This window comes from Capricornis sumatraensis, chromosome 7 (genome assembly GCF_032405125.1).
Source record: "Capricornis sumatraensis isolate serow.1 chromosome 7, serow.2, whole genome shotgun sequence".
NCBI lineage: Eukaryota > Metazoa > Chordata > Mammalia > Artiodactyla > Bovidae > Capricornis > Capricornis sumatraensis.
Window position 1 is genome coordinate 38,414,842 of NC_091075.1, and position 26,747 is coordinate 38,441,588.

Genomic DNA, 26,747 nt, shown 5'->3' on the forward strand with positions numbered 1-26,747 from the left:
GTATATAGTGTCTTCTGCATTCAGATTTGTATACTTTTTTTTAAATTATGGAAAAATTTAACATACCCCAAAGAAGAGCAAATAGTAATAATACATCTTCCATGTGCATAGTCTTCAACAACTACCAGTAATTTTCCCAGAAGTATCTTATCCTTTCAAGTTTTGTGCCTTTTGTGAATTATCTAAGAAGTCCTTAAATAAAGATCATATTGCTATTATTTGTATAACTGAGTGTTTCTAACATGATAAAACTCATTCTTTTTGTCGTAACACTTATTCTTTCTAGCTTTTGCTTTTTTAAAAAATAAATGTGAATATTTTATGTGTAACAGTTTCTAATATATACAAAGCATTATTGATTGTACCCATGTTAACCTATACCTTCTTCCTGAACAGCATGTACTTTTATTATTCAGCACAAGCTATTAATTCAGATCTTGGAAACTTGCCAGTTGTCCCAACAATACCTGTGTGTCACCACAGAGCTTATTGAAAATCCTATGTGTCCTTTTAAGAAGGCTGATCAATGATTCAGGAAATGTATAAGCATGAGTCAGCTGTGCTGGCATTGTGCTATTATAAAGTAATTGCTCTCAATTTTTTCCCCTTATTTCTAGTGTGCCACCTGGGCTTGAAGGTGTGAAAGAACAAGATCTCTGCAACAAGATAATGGCTAAAATACTAGAAAATTATAATACCCTGTTTGAAGTAGAGTATATGGAAAATGATAACCAGAGGTGTGAAAACCTGGCAAGGCTTATCGTAGTAAAAGTAAGTCAACTTTGATATTTAATTTTTAGTATTGCCAATTTTGAATGGTAATCATTCTGTCATAAAAATTCCTTATGAATATACCTTCAGATGATTATTCCTATGTTTATTGAGTCCTTTTTATGAAATCTGTTCTTTGTATTATTTGTTAAACTGATACATGTTCTTCCAAGACTGAAGAATAATTGTGGTTTGATGTTTCCTTACTGCTGTAAAATCATCTCAAAAGCACTTCCGTGAGCCCAGTGCTGTGGTTAGTTGTGTGCACCAGATTTTTATGGAAGTCTGATGTTACAACAGGGGTACGTGCTTAAGTCTGTATCCACCAGTGTTAGCTTACTGAGTAAGCTGCAGATTCCTGAAGACAATATTATTCTGTATTTTTGTCTCTCTTGTGCCTGGCGCACTTCCAAGTTCAACTTCAGATTGAAAGTCCCATATATATGGTCCTTGGTAACTATCACCAGTACCAAGAGTAGTTTTAAAACTGATAAAGGAATCTTGACAATAGTCTCTAAATCTTTTTATATGTTGGCTGATAATTTATATCTTTTTCACATTAGGTAAATTCATGTAAGTCTCTACAGACTTACTATTGAGAGTCAAAGGATAATCATCCAAGCCAAGTGCTTTAGGTAGGGACTAGAGGGAGGGCATCTTATTTCTTTCTCATTCATACTGAGGTAAATCCTGATGGAACTGATAGGGGAGGTTCCCCAGGAGGTATCCTGAGACTTAGCACATTACAGACCACACTATACTCTTGCTGATTCCCATGGCCTTCAGTGATAAAACTGGAGGCACTTGGTTTGGGCACCGAACGGATATTTTCATCTCTTCTTCCAGCTGAGGCATGACTTTGAAGAAAAAATGAAAAAACAAAGGGTATCATGTGGCACTCAACCAAAACAGCTAAAAGAAGGCCAAAGTGAGCTTTTCTTAACGAGGACTTATGTGTGAATACAACAGACTCCCTGTAAGAAATGGTGTACATATGAGAGGAATGCATTTGATGGGAATCTTGCCAACCTGATAAAGAGAACTTTAAACTGAAATTTATGGGAAGGGAAGAACAGTGCCCAGATACAAGGAGCTGCTTTGGAGAATATCAAGTGTAGCCTAAGATGAAAGTAACACGGTAGCTGAGAAAATATCAGGGATTCACAAAAGAATATTTAAAAAAAATAAAAACCTGTATCAATTTTGCTATGAAAAATAATTTTAAATAGAAAAAAATATACCTCAAATATGTTTCTCTAATTCCAATAATGCTTTCTAGAGGGTCTTTTTTTTAAATATTAAAAAATGATTGACATTGTTTCTGCTGTATCTCTGATAAACACTTTTTAACATACATATGTTTTAACTACAGCTGATAAGATAATATAGTAAACCTAAAATAGAATAAAAATAAATTAGTATGATTTTGTAGGCAAGACAAAATTATTGCTAAGATACCAACAGTCACTAGAATATGTCAACAGGAGCTTAAATGTTGTGTAAATAAAATAACACCTGTTGAGATCTTTGGAAGAGAGCCCTGTTTGGAAATCCTTGAGCTGCTAGGTTTAAATATGAGCACACAAGAAAGATAAACTAATAATACTGAATGACCAAATATGGATATCTCAGGTGGATGAATATGACTGCTACTCTCCTAATACAAGTTTCACATCTGGCCTAGAAGCAGATAAGTGTCCTCGTTGGAAACTCCATGTCTATATGTTGAAGCATCATTCTGTTAAAGCAGAATATTTAATGCGTTTTTTTTGCTGATCTTGCTAATAGTCTTATCTCTCATATGGTAAATAAAGCAACAAGGGAGTGTGGTTTTCTGGACTTAATTATAGCCAATACAGATGTAGTGGAAGTTATGGAAACTAGTTTAATGGGATGGACCAGGGCCATTTTAAGATCCATAACAATAAAGAATACATTAACTATGGTTAGATATGTATACCTGGACATTGTTTAGAAAGCAGATTTTTCTAAAATTCCTAAGATCATAGAAACATTTGGAATAAGCCAAAAAGAAGCTGGATTGAAAAGGGATTGGGAGGTTCAGAGTGGTATCATTAACATACTGGTAAATGGAAGAGCAACAAAGAAAAACAAGGTTTCATTCTCATGAGCGTAGGTTTTAGGATATAGCCAAAAAGAGGAAATGGGCACAGAACAAGTGATAAATACACTGAAGTGAATGAGACATGAAACATCTGAGCTGAAAATAAACTGAGGCTCATGAAAAGTACTGAGACAGAGAAAAGGGTTTTTAAGGAGGAAAAGTACTAAACATACCCACTGACACACTTCTGTGTGCCCCAGGGTAGGACACAAAGTCTTAGATGTTCTCATGTCCCTTGTGGGCTAAATGAAAATGGGGGCCCAGACAAATATAAATTTGGATTCATTTGGACCTGGATGAAGAACTTTTTCTGAATGTTGGAATGTAGATTGCTGTTTTGTTCAGGGGTGGTCTCTATAATTGTTTGTGTCATTCTCAATATTTTAATAATTGGATTGAACAAGTGCATACTTAGCCCTTTTGAGAGTGAAATAAAGCTGGAAGAATAGGTGAGACACTGGATGGCTGGATATGTAGACCAAGAAAGTGTGTGTGTGTGTGTGTGTGTGTGTGTGTGTGTACAGCCCTTCCCCTATTCTTTCTTGCTTAACAAGAAAAAATCACCTGCTTTATTTGAGCCTGCAGCAGGTCAGACAGGCCCCTCCCTCAGCCCCAACTGTTGGATAAATCATAAATGGTTCATAATACTATCCTCTTTAGTCAGTGATTGGCTAAATTGTGTCAACTGTGACACAATTCAGGTCAAAGAGATGAAAGGGAAAGTGTGCTGGGGGCAGATGGCTTCTAAGAAGTATTTTCATCCCTGATTACAGAAAAGAGATTGCCTCTGGGTGGAGTTATCCTGCTTTCAGATGTTCTCATGAGAAGACAGAAAGCAGGGTGCCGTTGCCCCCTCCTTTTCCCCTGATGAATGTGCTGCTGATTCACTGAAGTTGGCAGCTAAAAGAGAAAAAAGCCTCAGTTCCTCATCATTGCTCATCTGCTGAGCCAACCCTCAATACACATACCTCTGAACTTTCAGTTACACGAGGGAAGTAAATGCCCATATAAGATGAACTACTTTTAGTTTACCTGTCTGTCTCTTGCAAGAAAAACATCATGTCTCACGGAATCAGTACAGTTGGACAGTCCTAGGGTTAGTTTCATAGCCAAAAGGAGACCAAAATTTTTATTAATAGTTCAATTAAAAGTCATACATGGATTTTACCTAATGTCTAACACAGTATGAAATGTCAGTATGACATGATTGCCAAAATTTGAAAAACAAAAACCCACAGACTGATTTACTGTATGTACCAATAGTACTTAGAATAAAGAATGTAGGTCTCCTTGAGCTTGGTATACGTCAGGCAGTATCTGTAGTATTAATTTTATTTTGAACACTACATTCACACTGTCCTGACAATCACCACTGGCCATCATTTATCCTCACTAAATACGTATTTGCCATGGTGACTATCGTTTACTTTACTTGTCCTACTGATGACTTCAAAATCATAACTAGCCCCAACCTATCAGAAGAACAATTGAGCCGTATTTCTCACTACCTATAAAACACCATATGGTGCCTGAAGTTTCTCACACCCACAACATCATCTCTAAAACTTTGTCTACATTCTGCCCTCTCCAGCCTTAGTTCCTCAGCCTGTAGCCATCCGAGCTAGAAACCTTAGTTTGCCCTTACTTCCTTTCCCTTTACCATTCCCACAGGGACTAACATTCTGCCTTAGACGTCTCCCTTGAAATGGGTGACTTGTGTCCACCCCCTACCACTGTTTTAGATTAGGCCCTTTTCTTTTTTTTTCCTTTTTTTTGTTAGTCGCTCAGTTGTGTCTGACTCTTTGCGATCCATGGACTGTAGCCCACCAGACTCCTCCGTTCGTGGGATTTTCCAGGCAAGAATACTGGAGTGGGTTGCCATTTCCTCCTCCAGGGGATCTTCCTGGCCCAAGGATCGAACCCAGGTCTCCCGCACTGCAGGCAGGCTCTTCACTGTCTGAGCCACCAAGGAAGCCCCTTGTTACTGCCACACAATTTCAAACTTCTGCCACTTCTAGACTCACCCTCTCCCATCTCCTTTCTACCAGTGATAGAATGATGTTCCCTCAAAACAAATCTTACTATATCATAGTCTTGGCTTAAGTAAATAAACCCTTTGCTATTATTGTTTTGCCCTCCCCCACTTTTGCTGACAGTAGACCATCAAGATTTCTTTACATGGACTTTAGACCCTTTATACTTTGTCCCGAAGTCAAACTTTCCCTGTTAAATGCTTGAGTCAATTTTGAATTTTACTTGTCTTCCTCCTATTTCTCTGACTTCTCTTCCATCTCCTTTGAGAATTCTTCCTTCTCTTAGTCAAAATTAAACATTATTTCCTGAGTTCATCCTTAGGTCTTCAACCTAGAGCTCTCCCTGGCCCACCATGCGTCTATATCTACCTACCTAGTGCTCACCTGTGCCTGCATGCCCCATGGATTGTCTCATCATCTTCTTTGCCTTTGAAGGTCTGAATGCTCCATTTGATGGGCGTAATGAATGGCCTATCCATCCACATAATCACTCCAGGTTGATGTCCATCAGTCACTCAAACTTGTTTATTCTATTGCTTAAGTATCTCATAAATCTCTCCCACCCTCACTGGTGCTTCCTTATTGCCGCTCATCCAGCCAGGAGAATTCTACACCTGGACCATGAGCACATACACCTGGTGACCCAGATTGAGTCAGAAAACTCGTGGCAGGCCTCCAAAATCTGGCATTTTAAAAGGCTTCCTTGACAATTTTAGTACTCAGCCAGATTTGGGAACTGATTCTCAGGAGTCTGCTGCAGTAGCCTCCTTGCTGGTTTTCCTGACTACTCTGCCCCTTGACAGGGTCTTCCCTCTTCTGCTGCCTAAGGCACTTCCTGTCGTGCACATATGACCATGCTGCTTCCCATATCAAAATTCTTCAGTGGATCCTCTTCACCTATCCCTATTCTATACTTCTCAATCTTCGTATAACAAAGCTTTCCTTGACTTGAACCCACCCTGCCTCTCCCCACTGTTTTCCCACCACTCTCACTCATACATTTTATGTGCCGACAGTCATTGGTAGATGAAAATGTAGGAACCATGTCATTTCAGGCCTTGGGCTTGTGAAACTGGTGAGCACAGTGCCTGACACTGAAAACTCCTTGATCGATGACTGGACTCATTATATTACTGAAAATAGTGTCTATGATCATAATTTCTATATAATATGAAAGTAATAACAATGAATGTCTTCAAATCTGAATGAAACTGGGCAGCACGACAGTTCACTGAATACTTCATTATTTTCATATCTAAGAAAAGATCTCAGATACTTCTAAAGTCTTTAGCTGTTCTGGAAGCAACACTGATAATAGGCTTAAAAAGCTTATGTCTGTATCCTGGCTACTTAGCAGTGTGACTGTGTGATTTATAGTATCTCTGTACCTCCCTCCTCTATATAAAATGGTGTGAGTCTTGCAGATTTGCTATGTAATTTAAGCCATTAATGCTTGTGAAAGTATTTTCAAAGCGAGTTAGGTATAATAGGGATGAAAAGTATTGCCCTTTTTTATTTTTGGCTGGAATCAGAGAGGGGGTGGCTTAGGTGAAGTATTACAGACAGGGTGAAGTATTAGAGATGAAGCCATTGGCTTATTTTGAAATGATTTGTGCAGAGATACTTCAGTAAGTATATTGATAAGTTTAGGATACAGAGGTAAGTAAGAATTCTAGTTTTGGAATCACAGTGACTTAGAACTTGGTTGCTGTGACTCTGGGGGAAATTATTTAATCTCTCCTTTAGCACTGGTTTCCTCATCTGTAAAATATGGAAAATATCTCTAATTTAGCTGTTGTTTACTATGATTAAATTAGATAATGATGGCAATGTTTTGATAAATTTTAGCTTTAAAATAAATAATTAGAGTCAGATCACATTACTGCCCTTTGCATTAAAGGAATCAGGCTTGATCATAGAAGGAAAACAGCCAAAAGCAGAAAAATAAGGTTGCCAACTAGATGTGTTACTCATGAGAGAGCACTTGCTACTTCTAGACATTACTTGCTCTTCAGTATTTCTACTTTTATCTGTATGCTTAACTTAGTCTTTGGGAAGCAAGAATCTGCTTGCATCCTAAATGGACAGTTCAGTTCAGTTCAGTCGCTCAGTTGTGTCTGACTCTTTGCAACTCCATGGACCGCAACACGCCAAGACTCCCTGTCCATCACCAATCCCCAGACTTTACCCAAACTCATGTCCATTGAGTCGGTGATGCCATCCACCCATCTCATCCTCTGTTGTCCCCTTCTCCTCCTGCCCTCAATCTTTCCCAGCATCAAGGTCTTTTCAAATGAGTCAGCTCTTCACATCAAGTGGCCAGATTATTGGAGTTCCAGCTTCAGCGTCTGTCCTTCCAATGAACACCCAGGACTGATCTCCTTTAGGATGGACTGGTTGGATATCCTTGCAGTCCAAGGGACTCTCCAGAGTCTTCTCCAGTACCACAGTTCAAAAGCATCAATTCTTCAGCGCTTAGATTTCTTTACAGTCCAACTTTCTCATCCATACATGACCACTGGAAAAACCATAGCCTTGACTAGATGGACTTTGTTGGCAAAGTAATGTCTCTGCTTTTGAATATACTATCTAGGTTGGTCATAACTTCCCTTCCAAGGAGTAAAAGTCTTTTACTTTCATGGCTGCACTCACCATCTGCAGTGATTTTAGAGCCCCCAAAATAAAGTCAGCCCCTGTTTCCACTGTTTCCCCATCTATATGCCATGAAGTGATGGGACCTCATGCCATGATCTTCGTTATCTGAATGTTGAGCTTTAAGTGGACATTTTCACTCTCCTCTTTCACTTTCATCAGGAGGCTCTTTTGTTCTTTGATTTCTGCATATCTGAGGTAATTGATACTTCTCTCAGCAATCTTGATTCCAGCTTGTACTTCATCCAGCCCAGCATTTCTCATTTTGTACTCTGCATTTAAGTTAAATAAGCAGGGTGACAATATACAGCCTTGACGTACTCCTTTTCCTATTTTGAACCAGTCTGTTCCATGTCCAGTTCCACCTGTTGCTTCCTGACCTGCATACAGATTTCTCAAGAGACAGGTCAGGTGATCTGGTATTCCCATCTCTTTCAGAATTTTCCACAGTTTATCATGATCCACATAGTCACATTTAGATGGCATATTAAAAAGCAGAGACATTACTTTGCCAATAAATGTCCATCTAGTCAAGACTATGGTTTTTCCAGTAGTTATGTATGGATGTGAGAGTTGCACTATAAAGAAAGCTGAGCACAGAAGAATTGATACTTTTGAACTGTGGTGTTGGAGAAGACTCTTGAGAGTCCCTTGGACTGCAAGGAGATCCAACCAGTCCATCCTAAAGATCAGTCCTGAGTGTTCACTGGAGGGACTGATGTTGAAGCTGAAACTCTAATACTTTGGCCACCTGACGTGCAGAGCTGGCTCATTTGAAAAGACCCTGCTTTGGGAAAGATTGAGGGCAGGAGGAGAAGGGGACTCAAATGATGAGATGGTTGGATGGCATCTCTGACACAATGGATGTGGGTTTGGGTGGACTCCAGGAGTTGTTGATGGACAGGGAGGCCTGGTGTGCTGTGGTTCATGGTGTCACAAAGAGTTCAACACAACTGAGCGACTGAACTGAACTGATACAGTCAAAGGCTTTGGCATAGTCAGTAAAGCAGAAATAGATGTTTTTCTGGAACTCTCTTGCTTTTTCATTGATCTAGAGGATGTTGGCAATTTGATCTCTGGTTCCTCTGCCTTTTCCAAATCCATCTTGAACATCTGAAGTTCACGGTTCACATACAACTGAAGCCTAGCTTGGAGAGTTTTGAGTATTACTTTGCTACTGTGTGAGATGAATGCAATTGTGAGGTAGTGTGAGCATTTTTTGACATTGCCTTTCTTTGGGATTGGAATGAAAATTGACCTTTTCCAGGCTGATCGTTGCTGCTGAGTTTTCCAAATTTGCTGGCATAGTGAGTGTAGCACTTTCATAGCATCATCTTTCAGGATTTGAAATAGCTCAACTGGAATTCCATCACCTCCACTAGCTTTGTTCATAGTGATGCTTCCTACGGCCCACTTGATTTCACATTCCAGGATATCTGGCTCTAAGTGAGTGATTTTAGTGTTTAAGGTATATCTCCAGATATGCTTTTTTAAAATGAATTATTTCATAAACTAGAGAACTATTTTAAGTGGAGGGTTTTTGATGATTGGGTTATTAAGTGGCCCTGTGAAAAATGACAAGGAATTTCAACAAGTTAGTGGGGAGGGGAAGCAAGGTGGGGAACAGAAGCCCTTCTAGGTAGAAGCATATGCTTTAGGTTGAAGTTTCATGTAGTGGTGACTGGACATTTCAGGCTAGACCATAGGAAGTAGCAGGAGAAAATTAGAGACTAGTGTTAAATTAGGATAGAGTTCAGCTAAGTAGTTAAAACTTGTAGGAGTCAGAGAATAATGAAAGATTTTAAGAACAGGATGAATTTGATCTTAGCTGTTCTTTAGATTTTTATTTTATCCCTTTGACATGAGTAGGAAGTTGACGTGACTCAGTAAGGCATTTTTGTAATAGGCTGTCAGTGCAGTCACCTAATACCTATTTTCTCTCAGCTGACTCTGGTCAAAGCTGACCATGGCTTCTGCAACACTTTCATCAGCCTCACTTCCAGACAGGCTTCCTCTACCAGGAAGTCAAAGCAAAGGTAAGGACAAAGGTTCACCTGCATGCTTCCTCCTTCAATTCCCTTTTCCCTGTCATTCTCTGGAAGTGAACCTTGGGCCCTTCAGGGTTTTTCTAGATTCATTTTTCTTTTAATGGTTTGGCCATGTTCACCAGATCTAGTTACTTCAGTCAAAGGAATTTTGAATAAACCTCTTGGGACTATGATATTTGGAAAAATGTGTAGTCCACTGGAGGTCTGAGAGTTTGTATGTTGGCTGTTGGCCTTTTGGTCCACATTTTGTTGAATCTGATAAGTAGTATTCATGATTGGCTACCTATAGTTACGGCCATTTCTTACTCACGGTGAAGCTTTATTTTCTTCTTCATTATTTTTATTGTGGTTTCTCAAGAAGAACCTAGATGGAAGTCACTTTTTTTTTTGGTATGCTTTATTAGTTAATAAATGCCAAAGCCTTTGAGGGAAACTGGAAAATTCTTAAAGAAATGGGAATACCAGACCATCTGACCTGCCTCTTGAGAAATCTGTATGCAGATCAGGAAGCAACAGTTAGAACTGGACATGGAACAACAGACTGGTTCAAAATAGGAAAAGGAGTACGTCAAGGCTATATATTGTAACCCTGCTTGTTTAACTTATATGCAGAGTACATCATGAGAAACGCTGGGCTGGAAGAAGCACAAGCTGGAATCAAGATTGCTGGGAGAAATATCAATAACCTCAGATGTACAGATGACACCACCCTTATGACAGAAAGTGAAGAAGAACTAAAGAGCCTCTTGATGAAAATGAAAGAGGAGAGTGAAAAAGTTCACTTAAAACTTAACAATCAGAAAACTAAGATCATGGCATCTGGTCCCATCACTTCAGTCAAATAGATGGAGAAACAGTGGAAACAGTGACAGACTTTATCTTTTGGGGTTACAAAAATCACTACAGCTGGTGACTGCAACCATGAAATTTTAAAAATGCTTGCTCCTTGAAAGAAAAGTTATGACCAACCTAGTTCAGTTCAGTTCAGTCGCTCAGTCATGTCTGACTCTTTGAGACCCCATGAACTGCAGCACACCAGGCCTCCCTGTCCATCACCAACTCCCAGAGTTTACCCAAACTCATGTCCATCGAGTTGGTAATGCCATCCTCATCCTTTGTCATCCCATTCCCCTCCTGCCCCCAATCCCTCCCAGCATCAGGGTCTTTTCCAATGAGTCAACTCTTCACATGAGGTGGCCAAAGTATTGGAGTTTCAGCCTTAGCATCAGTCCTTCCAATGAACACCCAGGACTGATCTCCTTTAGGATGGACAGTTGGATCTTCTTGAAGTCCAGCAGATTCTCAAGAGTCTTCTCCAACACCGCAGTTCAAAAGCATCAATTCTTCGGCACTCAGCTTTCTTCACATTCCAACTCTGGCATCCATACATGACCACTGGAAAAACCATAGCCTTGACTAGACGGATCTTTGTTGGCAAAGTAATGTCTCTGCTTTTTAATATGCTATCTATGTTGGTCATAATTTTCCTTCCAAGGAGTAAGAGTCTTTTCATTTCATGGCTGCAATCACCATCTGCACTGATTTCGGAGCCCAAAAAAATAATCTGACACTGTTTCCACTGTCTCCCCATCTATTTCCCATGAAGTGATGAGACCAAATGCCATGATCTTTGTTTTCTGAATGTTGAGCTTTAAGCCAACTTTTTCACTCTCCTCTTTCACTTTCATCAAGAGGCTTTTGAGTTCCTCTTCACTTTCTGCCATAAGGGTGGTGTCATCTGCATATCTGAGGTTATTGATATTTCTCCCAGCAATCTTGATTCCAGCTTGTGCTTCTTCTAGCCCAGCGTTTCTCATGATATACTCTGCACAGAAGTTAACTAAGCAGGATAATATACAGCCTTAACGTACTCCTTTTCCTATTTTGAACCAGCCTGTTGTTCCATGTCCAGTTCTAACTGTTGCTTCCTGACCTGCATATAGGTTTCTCAAGAGGCAGGTCAGGTGGTCTGGTATTCCCATCTCTTTCAAAATCTTTCAGTTTATTTTGAACCACACAGTCAAATGCTTTGGATAGTCAGTAAAGCAGAAATAGATGTTTTTCTGGAACTCTCTTGCTTTTATGATGATCCAGCAGATGTTGGCAATTTGATCTCTGGTTCCTCTGCCTTTTCTAAATCCAGCTTGAATATATGGAAGTTAATGGTTCATGTACTGTTGAAGGCTGGCTTTGAAAATTTTGAGCTTTACTTTGCTAGTGTGTGAGATGAGTGCAATTGTGCGGTAGTTTGAGCATACTTTGGCATTGCCTTTCTTCGGGATTGGAATGAAAACTGACCTTTTCCAGTCCTGTGGCCACGCTGAGTTTTCCAGATTTGCTGGCATATTGAGTGTAGCACTTTCACAGCATCATCTTTCAGGATTTGAAATAGCTCAACTGGAATTCCATCACCTCTACTACCTTTGTTCATAGTGATGCTTTCTAAGGCCCACTTGACTTCACATTCCAGGATGTCTGGCTCTAGGTGAGTGATCACACCATCATGATTATCTTGGTCGTGAAGATCTTTTTTGTACAGTTCTTCTGTGTATTCTTGCCACCTCTTCTTAATATCTTCTGCTTCTGTTAGGTCCATACCATTTCTGTCCTTTATCGAGCCCATCTTTGCATGAAATGTTCCCTTGGTATCTCTAATTTTCTTGAAGAGATCTCTAATCTTTCCCATTTTGTTGTTTTCCTCTATTTTTTTGCATTGAGAACTGAGAAAGGCTTTCTTATCTCTCCTTGCTATTCTTTGCAACTCTGCATTCAAATGCTTATATCTTTCCTTTTCTCCTTTGCTTTTGCTTCCCATCTTTTCACAACTATTTGTAAGGCCTCCTCAGACAGTCATTTTGCTTTTCTGCATTTCTTTTCCATGGGGATGGTCTTGATCCCTGTCTCCTGTACAATGTCACGAAATTCCATCCATAGTTCATCAGACACTCTGTCTATCAGATCTAGCCCCTTAAATCTATTTCTCACTTCTACTGTATAATCATAAGGGATTTGATTTAGGTCATATATGAATGGTCTAATGGTTTTCCCCACTTTCTTCAGTTTAAACCTGAATTTGGCAATAAGGAGTTTATGATCTGAGCCACAGTCAGCTCCTGGTCTTGTTTTTGCTGATTATATAGAGCTTCTCCATCTTTCGCTATGAAGAATATAATCAGTCTGATTTCGGAGTTGACCATCTGTTGATGTTCATGTGTAGAGTCTTCTTTTGTGTTGTTGGACGAGGGTGTTTGCTATGACCAGTGCGTCCTCTTGGCAAAACTCTATTAGACTTTGCCCTGCTTCATTCCGTACTCCAAGGCCAAATTTTCCTGTTACTCCAGGTGTTTCTAGACTTCCTACTTTTGCATTCCAGTCCCCTATAATGAAAAGGACATCTTTTTTGGGTGTTAGTTCTAAAAGGTCTTGTAGATCTTCACAGAACCATTCAACTTCAGCTTCTTCAGCATTACTGGTTGGGGCATAGGCTTGGAATACCATGATATTGAATGGTTTGCCTTGGAATACCATGCTGTGTGGGGCTACCCAAGACGGATGGGTCATGGTGGAGATCTGACAGAAAGTGGTCCACTGGAGAAGGGAATGGCAAACCACTTCAGTATTTTTGCCTTGAGAACCCCATGAACAGTAGGAAAAGGCAAAATGATAGTATACTGAAAGAGGAACTCCCCAGGTCAGAAAGTGCCCAGGATGCTACTGGAGATCAGTGGAGAAATAACTCCAGAAAGAATGAAGCGATGGAGCCAAAGCAATAACAATACCCAGTTGTGGATGTGACTGGTGATAGAAGCAAGGCCTCATGTTGTAAAGAGCAATATTACATAGGAACCTGGAATGTTAGGTCCATGAATCAAGGCAAATTGGAAGTGGTCAAACAGGAGATGGCAAGAGTGAACGTCGACATTCTAGGCATCAGCGAACTAAAATGTCCTGGAATGGGTGAATTTAACTCGGATGATCATTGTATCTATTACTGTGGGCAGGAATCCCTTAAAAGAAATGGAGTAGCCATCATGGTCAACAAAAGAGTCTGAAATGCAGTAGTTGGATGCAATCTCAAAAACGACAGAATGATCTCTGTTCGTTTCCAAGGCAAACCATGACCAACCTAAATAGCATATTAAAGAGCAGAGACATTACTTTGACAACAAAGGTCCACCTAGTCAAGGTATGGTTTTTCCGGTAGTCGTGTATGGATGTGAGAGTTGGACTATAAAGAAAGCTGAGCACCGAAGAATTGTTGATTTTGAATTGTGGTGTTGGAAAAGACTCTTGAGAGTCCCTTGGACTGCAAGGAGATCCAACTAGCCGATCCTAAAGGAGATTAGTCCTGGGTGTTCACTGGAAGGACTGATGTTGAAGTTGAAATTCCAGTATTTTGGCCACCTGGTGTGAAGAACTGCCTCATTGGAAAATACCCTGATCCTGGGAAAGATTGATGGCGGGAGAAGAAGGGGACCACAGAGGATGAGATGATTGAATAGCATCACTGACTCACTAGACATGAGTTTGAGTAGGCTCCAGGAGTTGATGATGGACAGGGAAGCCTGGCATGCTGCAGTCTATGGCATCGCAAAGAGTTGGAGACAACTGAATGACTGAACTGAACTTGAACTGGAAGGTCAAAGCTGTATTTCTGATAAACTGGGTTAAGAGAATCACATCTCTCAAGTAGGCATCTAATAGCCATAGTTTATAAGGGCTTTCCTCGTCGTTCAATGGTAAAGAACCTGCCAGCCAGTGCAGAATACACGGGTTCAATCCTTGATTTAGTTTCTCTAGCTTCAGAAGAATTTTGGAGTTCCCTCATAAGATGATTTAAATCCCAACTTGAATGAAACTTTTCCTTTATTGCCTTCAAGAATTAACTTAATCATCTAGACATTTATATACACAAATTTGGTGGCAAAAAAAATACAGTTGAAATAATAGACCATGAAATCTAAGCATCATTTATTAAATAATCATCAGGTGCCTACCATGTCCAAAGCATTGTTCTAGTAATACGGACTATATCAGTAAGTGAGAGAAAAAAGTCTCTGCCCTTATGAATCTTATATTTTAATGAGAATTCAGTAAACAATGGGCGATACAAAAAATTAAGGGAATGTAGTCTGTCAGATGGTAATATGTCTGTAGGAAAAAAGCAGAGAAAGAGTATAGTGCTGGTGAGGTAGGGGAATGTTATTTGCTCCTTGAAACAGGATGGTCAAAATGTTTCATTGACAAGGAACGTTTGGGCAGAAACTTAAAGGAGGTGAAGGAGTAAACCATGAAGACCCTGGCGAGAACAGTACTGCCTGCAAGAAGAAGAGCAGTTCAGTGTGTCTGTACCATGTTCCGAGTAGCGTTGAGAAGGCTGTGGTTGGATTACAGTTAGCAAGGGGAAAGTGAAAAGAAATGAAGTCACATAGGCAACAAGGGACCAGATCATGTATGCTTTTACAGGTCATTATTAGGACTTTGATCTTTATTCTAACAGTATTTTATTAGATAGTACCGAGCAGGAGAGTTCCCCTACAGGATTTATCTGTTCCAAGAATTACTCTAACTGCTCGGCCAAGAATAGACTCAGTAGACTGTTGAGGACAAGCAGAAGCAGGGAGATCCATTGGGAGTTCACAATAGACACATTAACTAACTATGGTAGCTTAGACCTGGGTAGTAGCAGTGAAGGTGGGGAGAGGAGCTGAAAGGTAAGTTAGGATATAAAAGAGCAATACCATAGGAGGTCCTGGAGACTCCAATTAGGCTGAAGAATGTTTAAAATGAAAGTAGATAAGCAAGCAAGCTAGAAGAGTAGGAGACTGTGAACAGAGTGGGATGTTCGCATTAGTCATTTTCGAGGTGGAGTGATCTGGAGTGATGATAAGGTTTAAGTTGTGTTTATGAGAATGAGTAACTGACATGGAGGAAAGAGACCACTGGGAAAGAGACGGTAGGGATGATTAAGCTGATAGTTTTTCATTGTATTTACCTACGAGGGTGGCCGATACTGAAGTGGACAGGAAAGCTGTGACTTTGGTCTAGCCATATTATTTGTATATTTTGTGCATATATAAATATATATATATTTAACAGGGTTAATGTAGAGCCTCTTATATATACATTCACAAAATAATGTGATTAAAGTGTTACTAAACATCTCTCTAGAAGTAGTTAGATAAATCTCACTATATTCCAAATAAATATCTTGTGAAACTGTCTTTACTAGCCAGTGTTGCTATTACTCAGTATATCTTTGGGAATTTATTTTATTTTACTTATTTATTTTTTAATTTTTATTTTTACTTTATTTTGCTTTACAATACTGTATTGGTTTTGCCATACATTGACATGAATCAGCCACGGGTGAACTGTCTTCAAATATATGTCATTCATGTGTCATGTTTTTCTATGTATTATTAGACTGAGAAATCTTTGTACTTTTAATGTTCATCTGCTTATAGATAATAGTCAGTAGTCCTTTCGAGCTACAGCAGATCACTAAGTTTGGGAGTAGTAATTAAATACCTACTTTTGGTTTTAAAACTGAAATCTGGCTATAAAATATTATGCTCATTTTCCCTTGTGATTCATATGCAAACTCTCAAAGCAATTATTTAAAATGTCATGAGCAAAAGGAAAATCTTAGAACAGCCTTCCAAGATGATTAGTTCAAGGGACTTGCTCACTTATCAATATATGTTTTGGCAGTTTGATTACAAAGTTTATTTCTAAAGAGTCATTTCTCATATAAACTCTTATATTTCTCAAACATCACGTAAACTTCCTAGAATATTTCCCATGTCTTTTCCATGCTCAAAAACATTGCATGTCTCCATTTTTCATTTAGAACTATAATCTAAAATTAGCTTCAATACATGTTTGTTCACTTTTAAAAAAAATCTAATGCCTACCCTGTGTAAAGATCAGGACTATGTGCTGGGCCTCTTCAGAAAATAAATAAGATATATCTCTGTCCCTAAGGGAATTTACAGTCTACAAAACACAAATAAAATCAGTGCAGGAACAGAGGAATGAAAAGAAGGGGGACTTCATGGCAGACACTGTGCTAAGATCTTCTGTACGTATGATCTCATTTACTTCTCAAAGTAATCCTGAAAAGTAAGTGATCGTAATCTTGTTTTGCAGATGAGGAAATCTAAAGAGTAAATTATTCAAGGTGAGTAGCAGTAAATGACAGCTGGATTTTGAATTCAAAGTACTAATCATATGCAAAATATAGAAATAATCAAAATTACAGTTTTTAATTGGAATATCAATACCATGAACATTTATACATTATTCATTCTATACCTATTACAGCAATTTTTTGTCGGGGAGGACTTGAACTCTGTTCTTCTGACTCCAGTTCTACATGTTTTTACTACTTCTAGCCTTTTCTATAGCCCTTCAAGAAAACTCCAAATAGGTAGCAGTCAAGTCATAATAGGAAAAAAAAAAAGTTTTGGTTTTTATGTTGTTATTTGATATTTTGTGTTTAGCTGTGTTGTCTCTTTGTGTAGGTGGACTTACATAGTGAAGATGACCTACCAAAATCTGTAGGTTATCATTGTGAGCAGTAGGAAACTCAGAGGTAGCACTAAATTCATTTGCTCATTTCATCAAATCAAACCTTTCTTTGGATTGTGAGCTATGCCTTCCAAGGTATAGATTGTTTCCAAGTTTGAAGGATAAAAAATATTCAATGATGGTTAATAAAAGCAGAGATAATAGAGCATGACAGAATGTTTGCTTGCATGACTCAAATGGGCGCTTTGCAGGAGTGGAAACTGATTAGATTATCAATACGCATAAAGCCTTAAGTAATAAAAACAGTTTTAAAAGTTATTATTTAGCTTGGCATACTATTATGGCTACAGTTTTTAGATCACAGTCACGTGTTTACAATTCAGATTACTATGAATTTCTTCTCCCCAGACATTTCATTTTATGGAACTCTTACAGAAAAACATTAGAAGGTCATGTCTGCTCAGGAATCATTGGAATAGATTAGATATATGTGTGCCAGGTGTTAAATTCCTTCTTTCCTATTCTGAGGAATGTTTGACAGAAGATAGACTAAGTTGCTTTTGGTTATGAAAACATTATTATACTGGGTAATCTTTAAGCTACTTATAGTGAGACAGCAATACTTTGGCACTGCCACCTCAGAAGTTGCCTACTTTAAATCACTGTATTGTGTGTATTTGGCAAATAGAGGCATTCAATAAATAGCAAGAGAGTATTTGAAGATTTTCAGAGATTACTTGTATTTGCTTTAGAACTGAATTTCTCGTTTTCTTCAGTTGGCCTCCTAGGGATAGAAGCTATTCTTCTGTGGACCAGAAGTGCTTAGAAAGTAATATCCCTCTAGGAGCAACCCTTAACCAATGACTGAGAGATATGGGGGTATAAATTCCCAACTATGTACTCCTTGGTCGGAATAATTCTGGGATGTGTATTTTATAGAGTGTTCTAGAGCTTCTCCCCAGGTTGCAGCTACAGAACCACTGAAAAAGCTCTAGTAGCTTAATAATTGTACCCCCTTGTTGACTCTATTTTCCCTCAGTTATTGTCCCATTCCCCTGCTGGACTACTCGCGTCAACCACCTGCTCTCAATACTTCTTGCAAAGTCTACTTTTGCTTGGGTGAGTGGAGGCCCAACTAAGACATCTCAAATTCTCCTTCTTCTAGGAAACCCTCTCTCATGCTCCAGGTACATTTAATCCCCATCTCTGTTGTCCTAGGGTACTCTCTCTCTCCTTCTGTGAGAACACATCTTACATTCTGCCTGGAACAGTTAGTTTTTTCTCTTATATTACAATGTAGCTTAAGAAAATAGCTCATATTTATCTGTACGTTGGGTTTTCTCTAAAAGTGGAGTAACTCATGTATTCCTGTGTCTTCGAGAGCACTTATTCTAGTCCCTTATGTTTAATCAGCAATATCCATTGAATTGTACCATCTATGTATAAATAAAAGCTGACTCAAATTTATTTCAGGAAAGCCACAGATAGACAACATAATCTGGAAAACAGTACATGGACAAAATGGGAACTTCATCAGAGATAGGAATTATAAAATAAAAGAACTGCATTGAAATTCTGGAGCTGAAGGATACAAGAAATGAAATTTTTAAAAAATGCAATAGAGAGCAACTGCAGACTCAGTCAAGTGGAAGAAAGAATCATCTAACTCATACATAGGTTATTTGAAATGATCCAATCAAAAGAGAAAATAATGAAAGCCTATAGAATTTTATGACATCAACTGAACCATATTTGCATTATGGGAGTCCTAGGAGAAGAGAGAGAAAGGGGCAGAAAGCATTTTTTTTTTTAAAGTAATGACTGAAAACTCCTGGAATCTAATGAGGGAAATAGACATCCAGATTTATGAATGGTCTTAAATACGAGCAAACCAAAGAACACTACACCAAGACACATAATCAAATTGTCAAAAGTCAAAGACAAAGAGAAAAATTTGAAAGTAGGAAGAAGAAAATAACTTACATATATAAGACCCACACTCCCACCTTTCAGGAAGACTGAGTGGATTTCTCAACAGAAACCTTGTAGGCCAGGAGAGAGTGGAATGACATATTTCAAAATGCCAAAGGAAAAAAAAAAGAAAAATCTATGAAATAAGAACATTTTACCTGAAAAAATTATTTAAGAATAAAAGAGAGAAAAGTAAACTGAAAGACAAAACACAAAGTAGGCAAGAAAACAAAAATGAAGGGAGTTTGTCACCTCTACCCCTGCTTTGCAAAAAAAAAAAAAATGCTTAAGGGAGTTCTTCAAATCAAAATTAAAAATATGGTAAACTGCAAGGCAGAACTGTATGAATGCATAGATCTTACTAGTAAAGGAAAAATAGACACAAACAGAGAATAATGTTACACTTGTAATAGTAATATGTAAATTACTTTTCACCCTAATATAAAAGTAAAAGATAAATTGTTAATGGATACACAATTTTAAAAGCAAATTCTGACTACAGAAACACACAGTGTTTGAGTTGGTAAAAAAAAAAAAGTGTGATGGCAGTTGTTATCAACTTAAGTGATTATAACTACAAAATATTTTATGCTCAAGGTAACCACAAAGAAAAAAAACTTATATTCAATATACAAAAGATAAAGAGAAGAGATCCAAAGCAATTCACTTCCAAAAATTATCAAATAACAAAAAGAGCAAGAGAGGAAGATGGGAACAAAAAATGCAAAACAAACAAAACAATGAAAAGCAATGTTAAGTCTTCACCTGCCAGTACTTTAAATGTAAACGCATTGAGCTCTCCAATTAAAAAGGCATAGTATGGCAAATAGGTTAAAAAACAAAATCCAGCTATATGCTGTCTACAAAGGATTCACATTAGATGCAAGGACACACAGAGGCAGAAAGTGAAGGGGTAGGAAAATATAGTCCATGAAAATGGTGACAAGAAAATGGTCCAAGAAAGCAAGTCTGGCTGTGCTAATATCAGGGGGAAAAAAAGTAAACTTTAAGTCAAAAACTGTCTCTAAGACAAAGAACATTATATTATAATGATAAAATGGTCAATCCAATGGGAAGGTTTAACAGTTATATATGTACCCAACATCAGAGAACTTAAATATATCAAGAAATATTTACACATGTGAAGGGGAAAAGTGACAACAGCACAGTAGTTTTCAGTAGTGGATACAACATCCAAACAGAAAATTAATAAACAACCACCTGGAAGAACACTATATACCAAATGAGCCTAAAAGGCATATTCAGGACTTTCAACCCAACAACAAAAGAGTATGCATTCTTAGCTGCACACACAACATTCCCCAGAACAGATCACATCTTAGGTCACAAAACAATCTTACCAATTCAAAATTGAAACCATCTCAAGTATCTTTTTTTTACCTCAGTTGAATGAAACTAGAAATCAGTAGCAGTAAGAAAATGGGAAAATTCACAAATTCATGGAAACTAGTATGTGGAAACTAAACAACTGATTCTTGATCCATTGAGCCAAAAAGAAAATAGAAAATGAGTTTAGAAGGCATCTCAAGAGAAACAAAACAAAACACAGCATATCAAGACTTAAGGAATACTACAAAACCAATATTAAGAGAAAAGTTTATAGAATTTCTCAAACAACCTAACTTTACAACTCAAGGAACAAGAAAAAGAAGAACATATTAAGTCCAAAGTTAACAGAAGGAAAAGAAGTAATAAAGATTAGAACAGAAATAAATCAAGCACAAAACAGAAAAAAAATTTTTTTTAACCTGTGAAAGTTAGCTTTTTGAGATTTTTTCTTTTTAAAAAAGTTATTTATTTTTAATTGAAGGATAATTGCCTTATAGTATTGCATTGGTTTCTACCAAACATCAGCATAAATCAGCTGAGAAGTTTTTAAAATCAACAGGACCTTAACCAGATTTACTAAGAGAAAACTCAATATTAGAAGTAAAGATGAGACATTACAGTAGATACCTTAAAAATAAATAGATCATAAGGGATTATTTTGACCACCTGTGTGTCAAAAAATTGGATAAGCTGGAAGAAATTAATAAATTCCTAGAAACATACAGCCGGCCAGAACTAAATCAAGAAGCAATAGAAAACCAGAACAGACACATAAATAAGTAGATTGAATCAGTAATCAAATATCTTCCAGCAACAAAAAAGCAGGTACATGAGAAAGTGCTCAGCATCACTAATCATCAGAGAAATGCAAATCGAAACTAAGATAAGTGGGACATAGACAAGTATTGTATAATCTCACTTATATATGGAATCTAAAAAAGATGAACTCATGAATGCAGAGAGTAGATCAGTGGTTGGCAGAAACTGGCAAAAGAGGGAATGGAGAGATGTTATTCAAGGGGTACAAAGTTTCAATTTTGCAAAATAAGTTCTGGAAAGCTAATGTATAGCAGTATAACTGTAGTTTAAAATATGTGTTGTATCCTTGAAATTTGCTAGGAGTATACATCTGAAGTGTTCTTATCACACACACAAAAAAGGAAAAAGTAATTATGTGAGGACTGGATATGTTAATTAGCTTGATTTAATGCTCATTTCACAATGAATATGTATTTCAGAACATTAAATTGCCTACCTTTAAATATATGCAGTTTTCATTTGTCAATTATACCTCATTAAAGCTGGAAAATAAAGTAAATAGAGATGACAACTAGACTTCCCATAGAACGTTAATCTAGGCACCCTGCAGTGTAAGAGCAGGACAGTCTGTTCACAGAGCTGCCATTGGGATAAATTAGCTTCAGCTGTTCTCAGTTCTTGAGTCTTTGCATTCCTGGTATGACAAGAAATGAATATCTAATTGATAGTTGGAAATATCTTGGAAGACATGCCCATTTAACTGGAACAGGGAGGCCAACAGGAAAAGGACAGTTTCCTGAAACTCTTTCCCTAAAGAAAGGAGAATGGATACTAGGAATGCCAAAACATCAGTTGTCTACCCTGGTGCTATTGAGACAGGAAAGATTGAAACACTCATTATATTTTTAGAGTCCAGGATGGGAAATGAGACACGTAACTAACACAAGCAACAAGTCATCCAGGTTATATTGTTCATGGGAAGTAAATATGACAGGAAGATGGGTTGAAGGGCTTTGGATAGCAGGATAAGTGCAAATGTAATCTGTCATTGGAGGCGATTAAGACTTTTAGGAAAGGAGTGACTCAGAGTCATAAATTAGAAACATTAATGGGACGTTAATGTGAAGGTAAATTGAAGGAGAAGCAATTTCAAAAGTTTATTTTTTAAAATCAGTCTGATCATTGAACTACCATTGATTTATTTTTTAATTTTATTGAAGTATAGTTGATACACACTGCTGTTTTAATTTCTGCTATACAGCAAAATGATTTACATTATTTTCACAAATTATTGAATATAGTCCCTTGTGCTATGGAATACGACCTTGTTGTTTATCCATCTTATATGGATAAACACCCTACACTCCTTCCCCCTTGGCAACCACAAGTCTGTTCTCTTTATCTGTGAGTCTGTTTCTATTTCATAGATAAGTTCATTTGTGCCATATTTTAGATTTTACATGTAAGTGATATAATATGATATTTTTTTCTTTCTGACTTACTTTGCTTAGTGTGATAATTTCTGGGTCCATCTACACTGCAGCTAATGACATTATTTCATATTTTTACAGCTGAGTAATATTCTACTGAGCTTTCCTGGTGGCTCAGTGGTAAAGAATCTGCCTGCCAGTGCAGAAAATGTGGGTTCATTCTCTGGATCAGGAGGATCCCTGGAAAAGGAAATAGCAACCCCCTCCAGTATTCTTGCCTGGGAAATCCCATGAACAGAGAAGCCTTGTGGGCTATAGTTCATGTGGTTGCAAAGAGTTGATCTTGACTTAGTGACTAAATACCAACAAATATTCCACTGTACATATAAATATACACTTCATCTTCTTTATCCATTCATATGTCAGTGGACATTTAGGTTATTTCCCTGTTTTGGCTATTATAAGTAGTGGTGCTATGGACATAGAGTTGTATGTATTTTTTTGAATTACAGTTTTATTTGGATATATGCCCAGGAGTGGGATTGCTGGAATCTATGGCAACTCTATTTTAGTTTTTTGAGGAACCCCCAAACTGTTTTCCATAATAGCTGCACCAACACACATTCCCACATTCTCCTTACAGTGTAGTAGGATTCTCTTGTCTCCACACCCCTTCCAGCGTTTGTTATTTGTAGACTTTTTAATAATGGACATTCTGACCAGTGTGAGATTCTACCTCATTGTAGTTTTCATTTGCATTTCTCTAATAATTAGGAATATTGAGCATCTTTTCATGTGCCTATTGGTCATCGGTATTTCTTCTTTGGAGACATGTCTATTTAGGCCTTCTGCTTAGCAGCAGCAGCCAGTTATTTTGACTGAGTTGTTTGGTTTTTTTTTTTTCTATTAGTCTTCCCCAGTGATTCAGCAGTAAAGAACCTGCCTGCAATGCAAGAGAAGCAGGAGACCAGGTTCAGTCTCTAGGTTGGGAAGATCCCCTGGAGGAGGGCACAGCAACCCACACCAGTATACTTGCCAGGAAAATCCCATGGACAGAGGAGGCTGACAGGCTACAGTCCATAGGGTGGCAAAGAGCTGGGCATGACTGAAATGACTGAGCAGGAGCACAACACAGAGATGTATGAGCTGTTTGCATATTTTGAAAATTAACCACTTGTCAGTCGCATTAGTTACAAATATCTACTCCCAGTCCATAGGTTGTCTTTTTTTGCTGTTTATGATTTCTTTTGCTGTGCAAAAACTTAAAAATTTGATTAGATACCACTTATTTTTGCTTTTATTTCTGTTGTCTAGGAATACTGACCATAGAAAATACTGATGCAGTTTATGTCCAATAATGATTTGCCTGTGTTCTCTTTTGGGAGCTTTATGGTGTCATGCCTTATATTTAAGTTTTTAAGCCATTTTGAATGGATTTTTATGTATTCTGTAAGGGTGTGTTCTAACTTGATTAATTTGCTTAGAGATCTCTTCAAGAAAATTAGAGATACCAAGGGAACATTTCATGCAAAGATCGGCTTGATAAAGGACAGAAATGGTATGGACCTAACAGAAGCAGAAGATATTAAGAAGAGATGGCAAGAACACACAGAAGAACTGTACAAAAAGAATCTTCACGACCAAGATAATCACGATGGTGTGATCACTCATCTAGAGCCAGACATCCTGGAATGTGAAGTCAAGTGTGCCTTAGAAAGCATCACTATGAACAAAGCTAGTGGAGGTGATGGAATTCCAGTTGAGCTGTTTCGAATCCTAGAAGATGATGCTGTGAAAGTGCTGCACTCAATATGCCAGCAAATCTGGAAAACTCAGCGTGGCCACAGGACTGGAAAAGGTCAGTTTCCATTCCAATCCCAAAGAAAGGCAATGCCAAAGAATGCTCCAACTACCGAACAATTGCCCTCATCTCACACGCTAATAAAGTAATGCTCAAAATTCTCCAAGCCAGGCTTTAGCAATACGTGAACCATGAACTTCCTGATGTTCAAGCTGGTTTTAGAAAAGGCAGAGGAACCAGAGATCAAATTGCCAACATCCACTGGATCATGGAAAAAGCAAGAGAGTTCCAGAAAAACATCTATTTCTGCTCTATTGACTATGCCGAAGCCTTTGACTATGTGGATCACAATAAACTGTGGAAAATTCTGAGAGATGGGAATACGAGACCACCTAACCTGCCTCTTGAGAAATCTGTATGCAGGCCAGGAAGCAACAGGTAGAACTGGACATGGAACAACAGACTGGTTCCAAATAGGAAAAGGAGTATGTCAAGGCTGTATATTGTCACCCTGCTTATTTAACTTATATGCAGAGTACATCATGAGAAACGCTGGACTGGAAGAAACACAAGCTGGAATCAAGATTGCCAGGAAAAATATCAATAACCTCAGATATGCAGATGACACCACCCTTATGGCAGAAAGTGAAGAGGAGCTAAAAAGCCTCTTGATGAAAGTGAAAGAGGAGAGTGACAAAGTTGGCTTAAAGCTCAGCATTCAGAAAACAAAGATCACGGCATCTGGTCCCATCACTCCATGGGAAATAGATGGCGAAACTGTGGAAACAGTGTCAGACTTTATTTTTCGGGGCTCCAAAATCACTGCAGATGGTGACTGCAGCCATGAAATTAAAAGATGCTTACTCCTTGGAAGAAAAGTTATGACCAACCTAGATAGTATATTCAAAAGCAGAGACATTACCTTGCCGACTAAGGTCCACCTAGTCAAGGCTATGGTTTTTCCAGTAGTCATGTATGGATGTGAGAGTTGGACTGTGAAGAAGGCTGAGCACTGAAGAATTGATGCTTTTGAACTGTGGTATTGGAGAAGACTCTTGAGAGTCCTTGGACTGCAAGGAGATCCAACCAGTCCATCCTAAAGGAGATCAGCCCTGGGATTTCTTTGGAAGGAATGATGCTAAAGCTGAAACTCCAGTACTTTGGCCACCTCATGCGAAGAGTTGACTCATTGGAAAAGACTCTGATGCTGGAAGGGATTGGGGGCAAGAAGAGAAGGGGACAACAGAGGATGAGATGGCTGGATGGCATCACGGACTCAATGGACGTGAGTCTGAGTGAACTCCGGGAGATGGTGATGGACAGGGAGGCCTGGTGTGCTGTGATTCATGGGGTCGCAAAGATTCGGACATGACTGAGCAACTGAACTGAAATGAACTTTCCCAACACCACTCGTTGAAGAGACTGTCTTTTTTCCATTTTATATTATTGTCTCCTTTGTCAAACTTCAGTTGACCATAGATGTATGGGTTTACTTCTGGGCTCTCTGTTCTGTTCTGTTGATCCATATGTCTATATTTTTGCCAGTACCATGCTGTTTTGATTACTGTAGTTTTATATTATCTGAAGTCTGGGAGCATTATGCCTCTTACTTTGTCATTTTCCCTCAGGATTGCTTTGGCAATTCTGAGTCTTTCATGGTGCCATATAAATTTTAAGATTATTCGTTCTAGTTCTGTGAAAAATATCATGGGTAATTTAATAGGGATCACATTAAATCTGTAGATTGCTTTGGGTAGCATGGCCATTTAAACAGTATTAATTCTTTCAGTTCAAGACCATGGGACATCTTTCCATTTGTTTAAATTATCTTCAGTTTAATTTTTGTTTTAATTATCTTGCTGTTTTGTAGTTCTCAACATATAAGTCTTTTACCTTTTTGATGAGATTTATTCCTAAGAATTTTTTTCTTGCAATATTAAAAGAATTTCTAATTCAAAGGAAGTTTGATGCAAAATTAAAATAATTTTTGATGCAATTAAAATTGATGTTTATTTATATTCCTTTTCCTGTATGGTATTTCATTGTTAGTGTAAAGAAATGCAGCAAATTTCTTTGTTAATCTTGTACCTGCTACCTTGCTGAATTCTGTATCAGTTCTAGTTGGGTTTGTATGGCGTCTTTATGTTATATATATGTAGTATTGTATCATCTGCATATCATGACAGTTTTATCTCTTCCCTACCAGTTTGAATACCTTTTATTTCTTGTTTGATTGCTGTGGCTAGGACTTCCAGTACTATGTTGAACAGAACT

General features: G+C 38.0%; 1 protein-coding gene across 1 annotated transcript in view; it reads left to right on the forward strand.

The window, feature by feature from the left end:
• Window positions 1-26,747, forward strand: part of FAM13A (family with sequence similarity 13 member A) — a 334,488-nt gene that overhangs the window by 124,910 nt on the left and 182,831 nt on the right. The window contains exon 5 of the mRNA XM_068974938.1: window positions 618-771. Coding sequence (XP_068831039.1) covers window positions 618-771 — 154 coding nt within the window. The remainder of the gene's footprint in view (window positions 1-617; window positions 772-26,747) is intronic.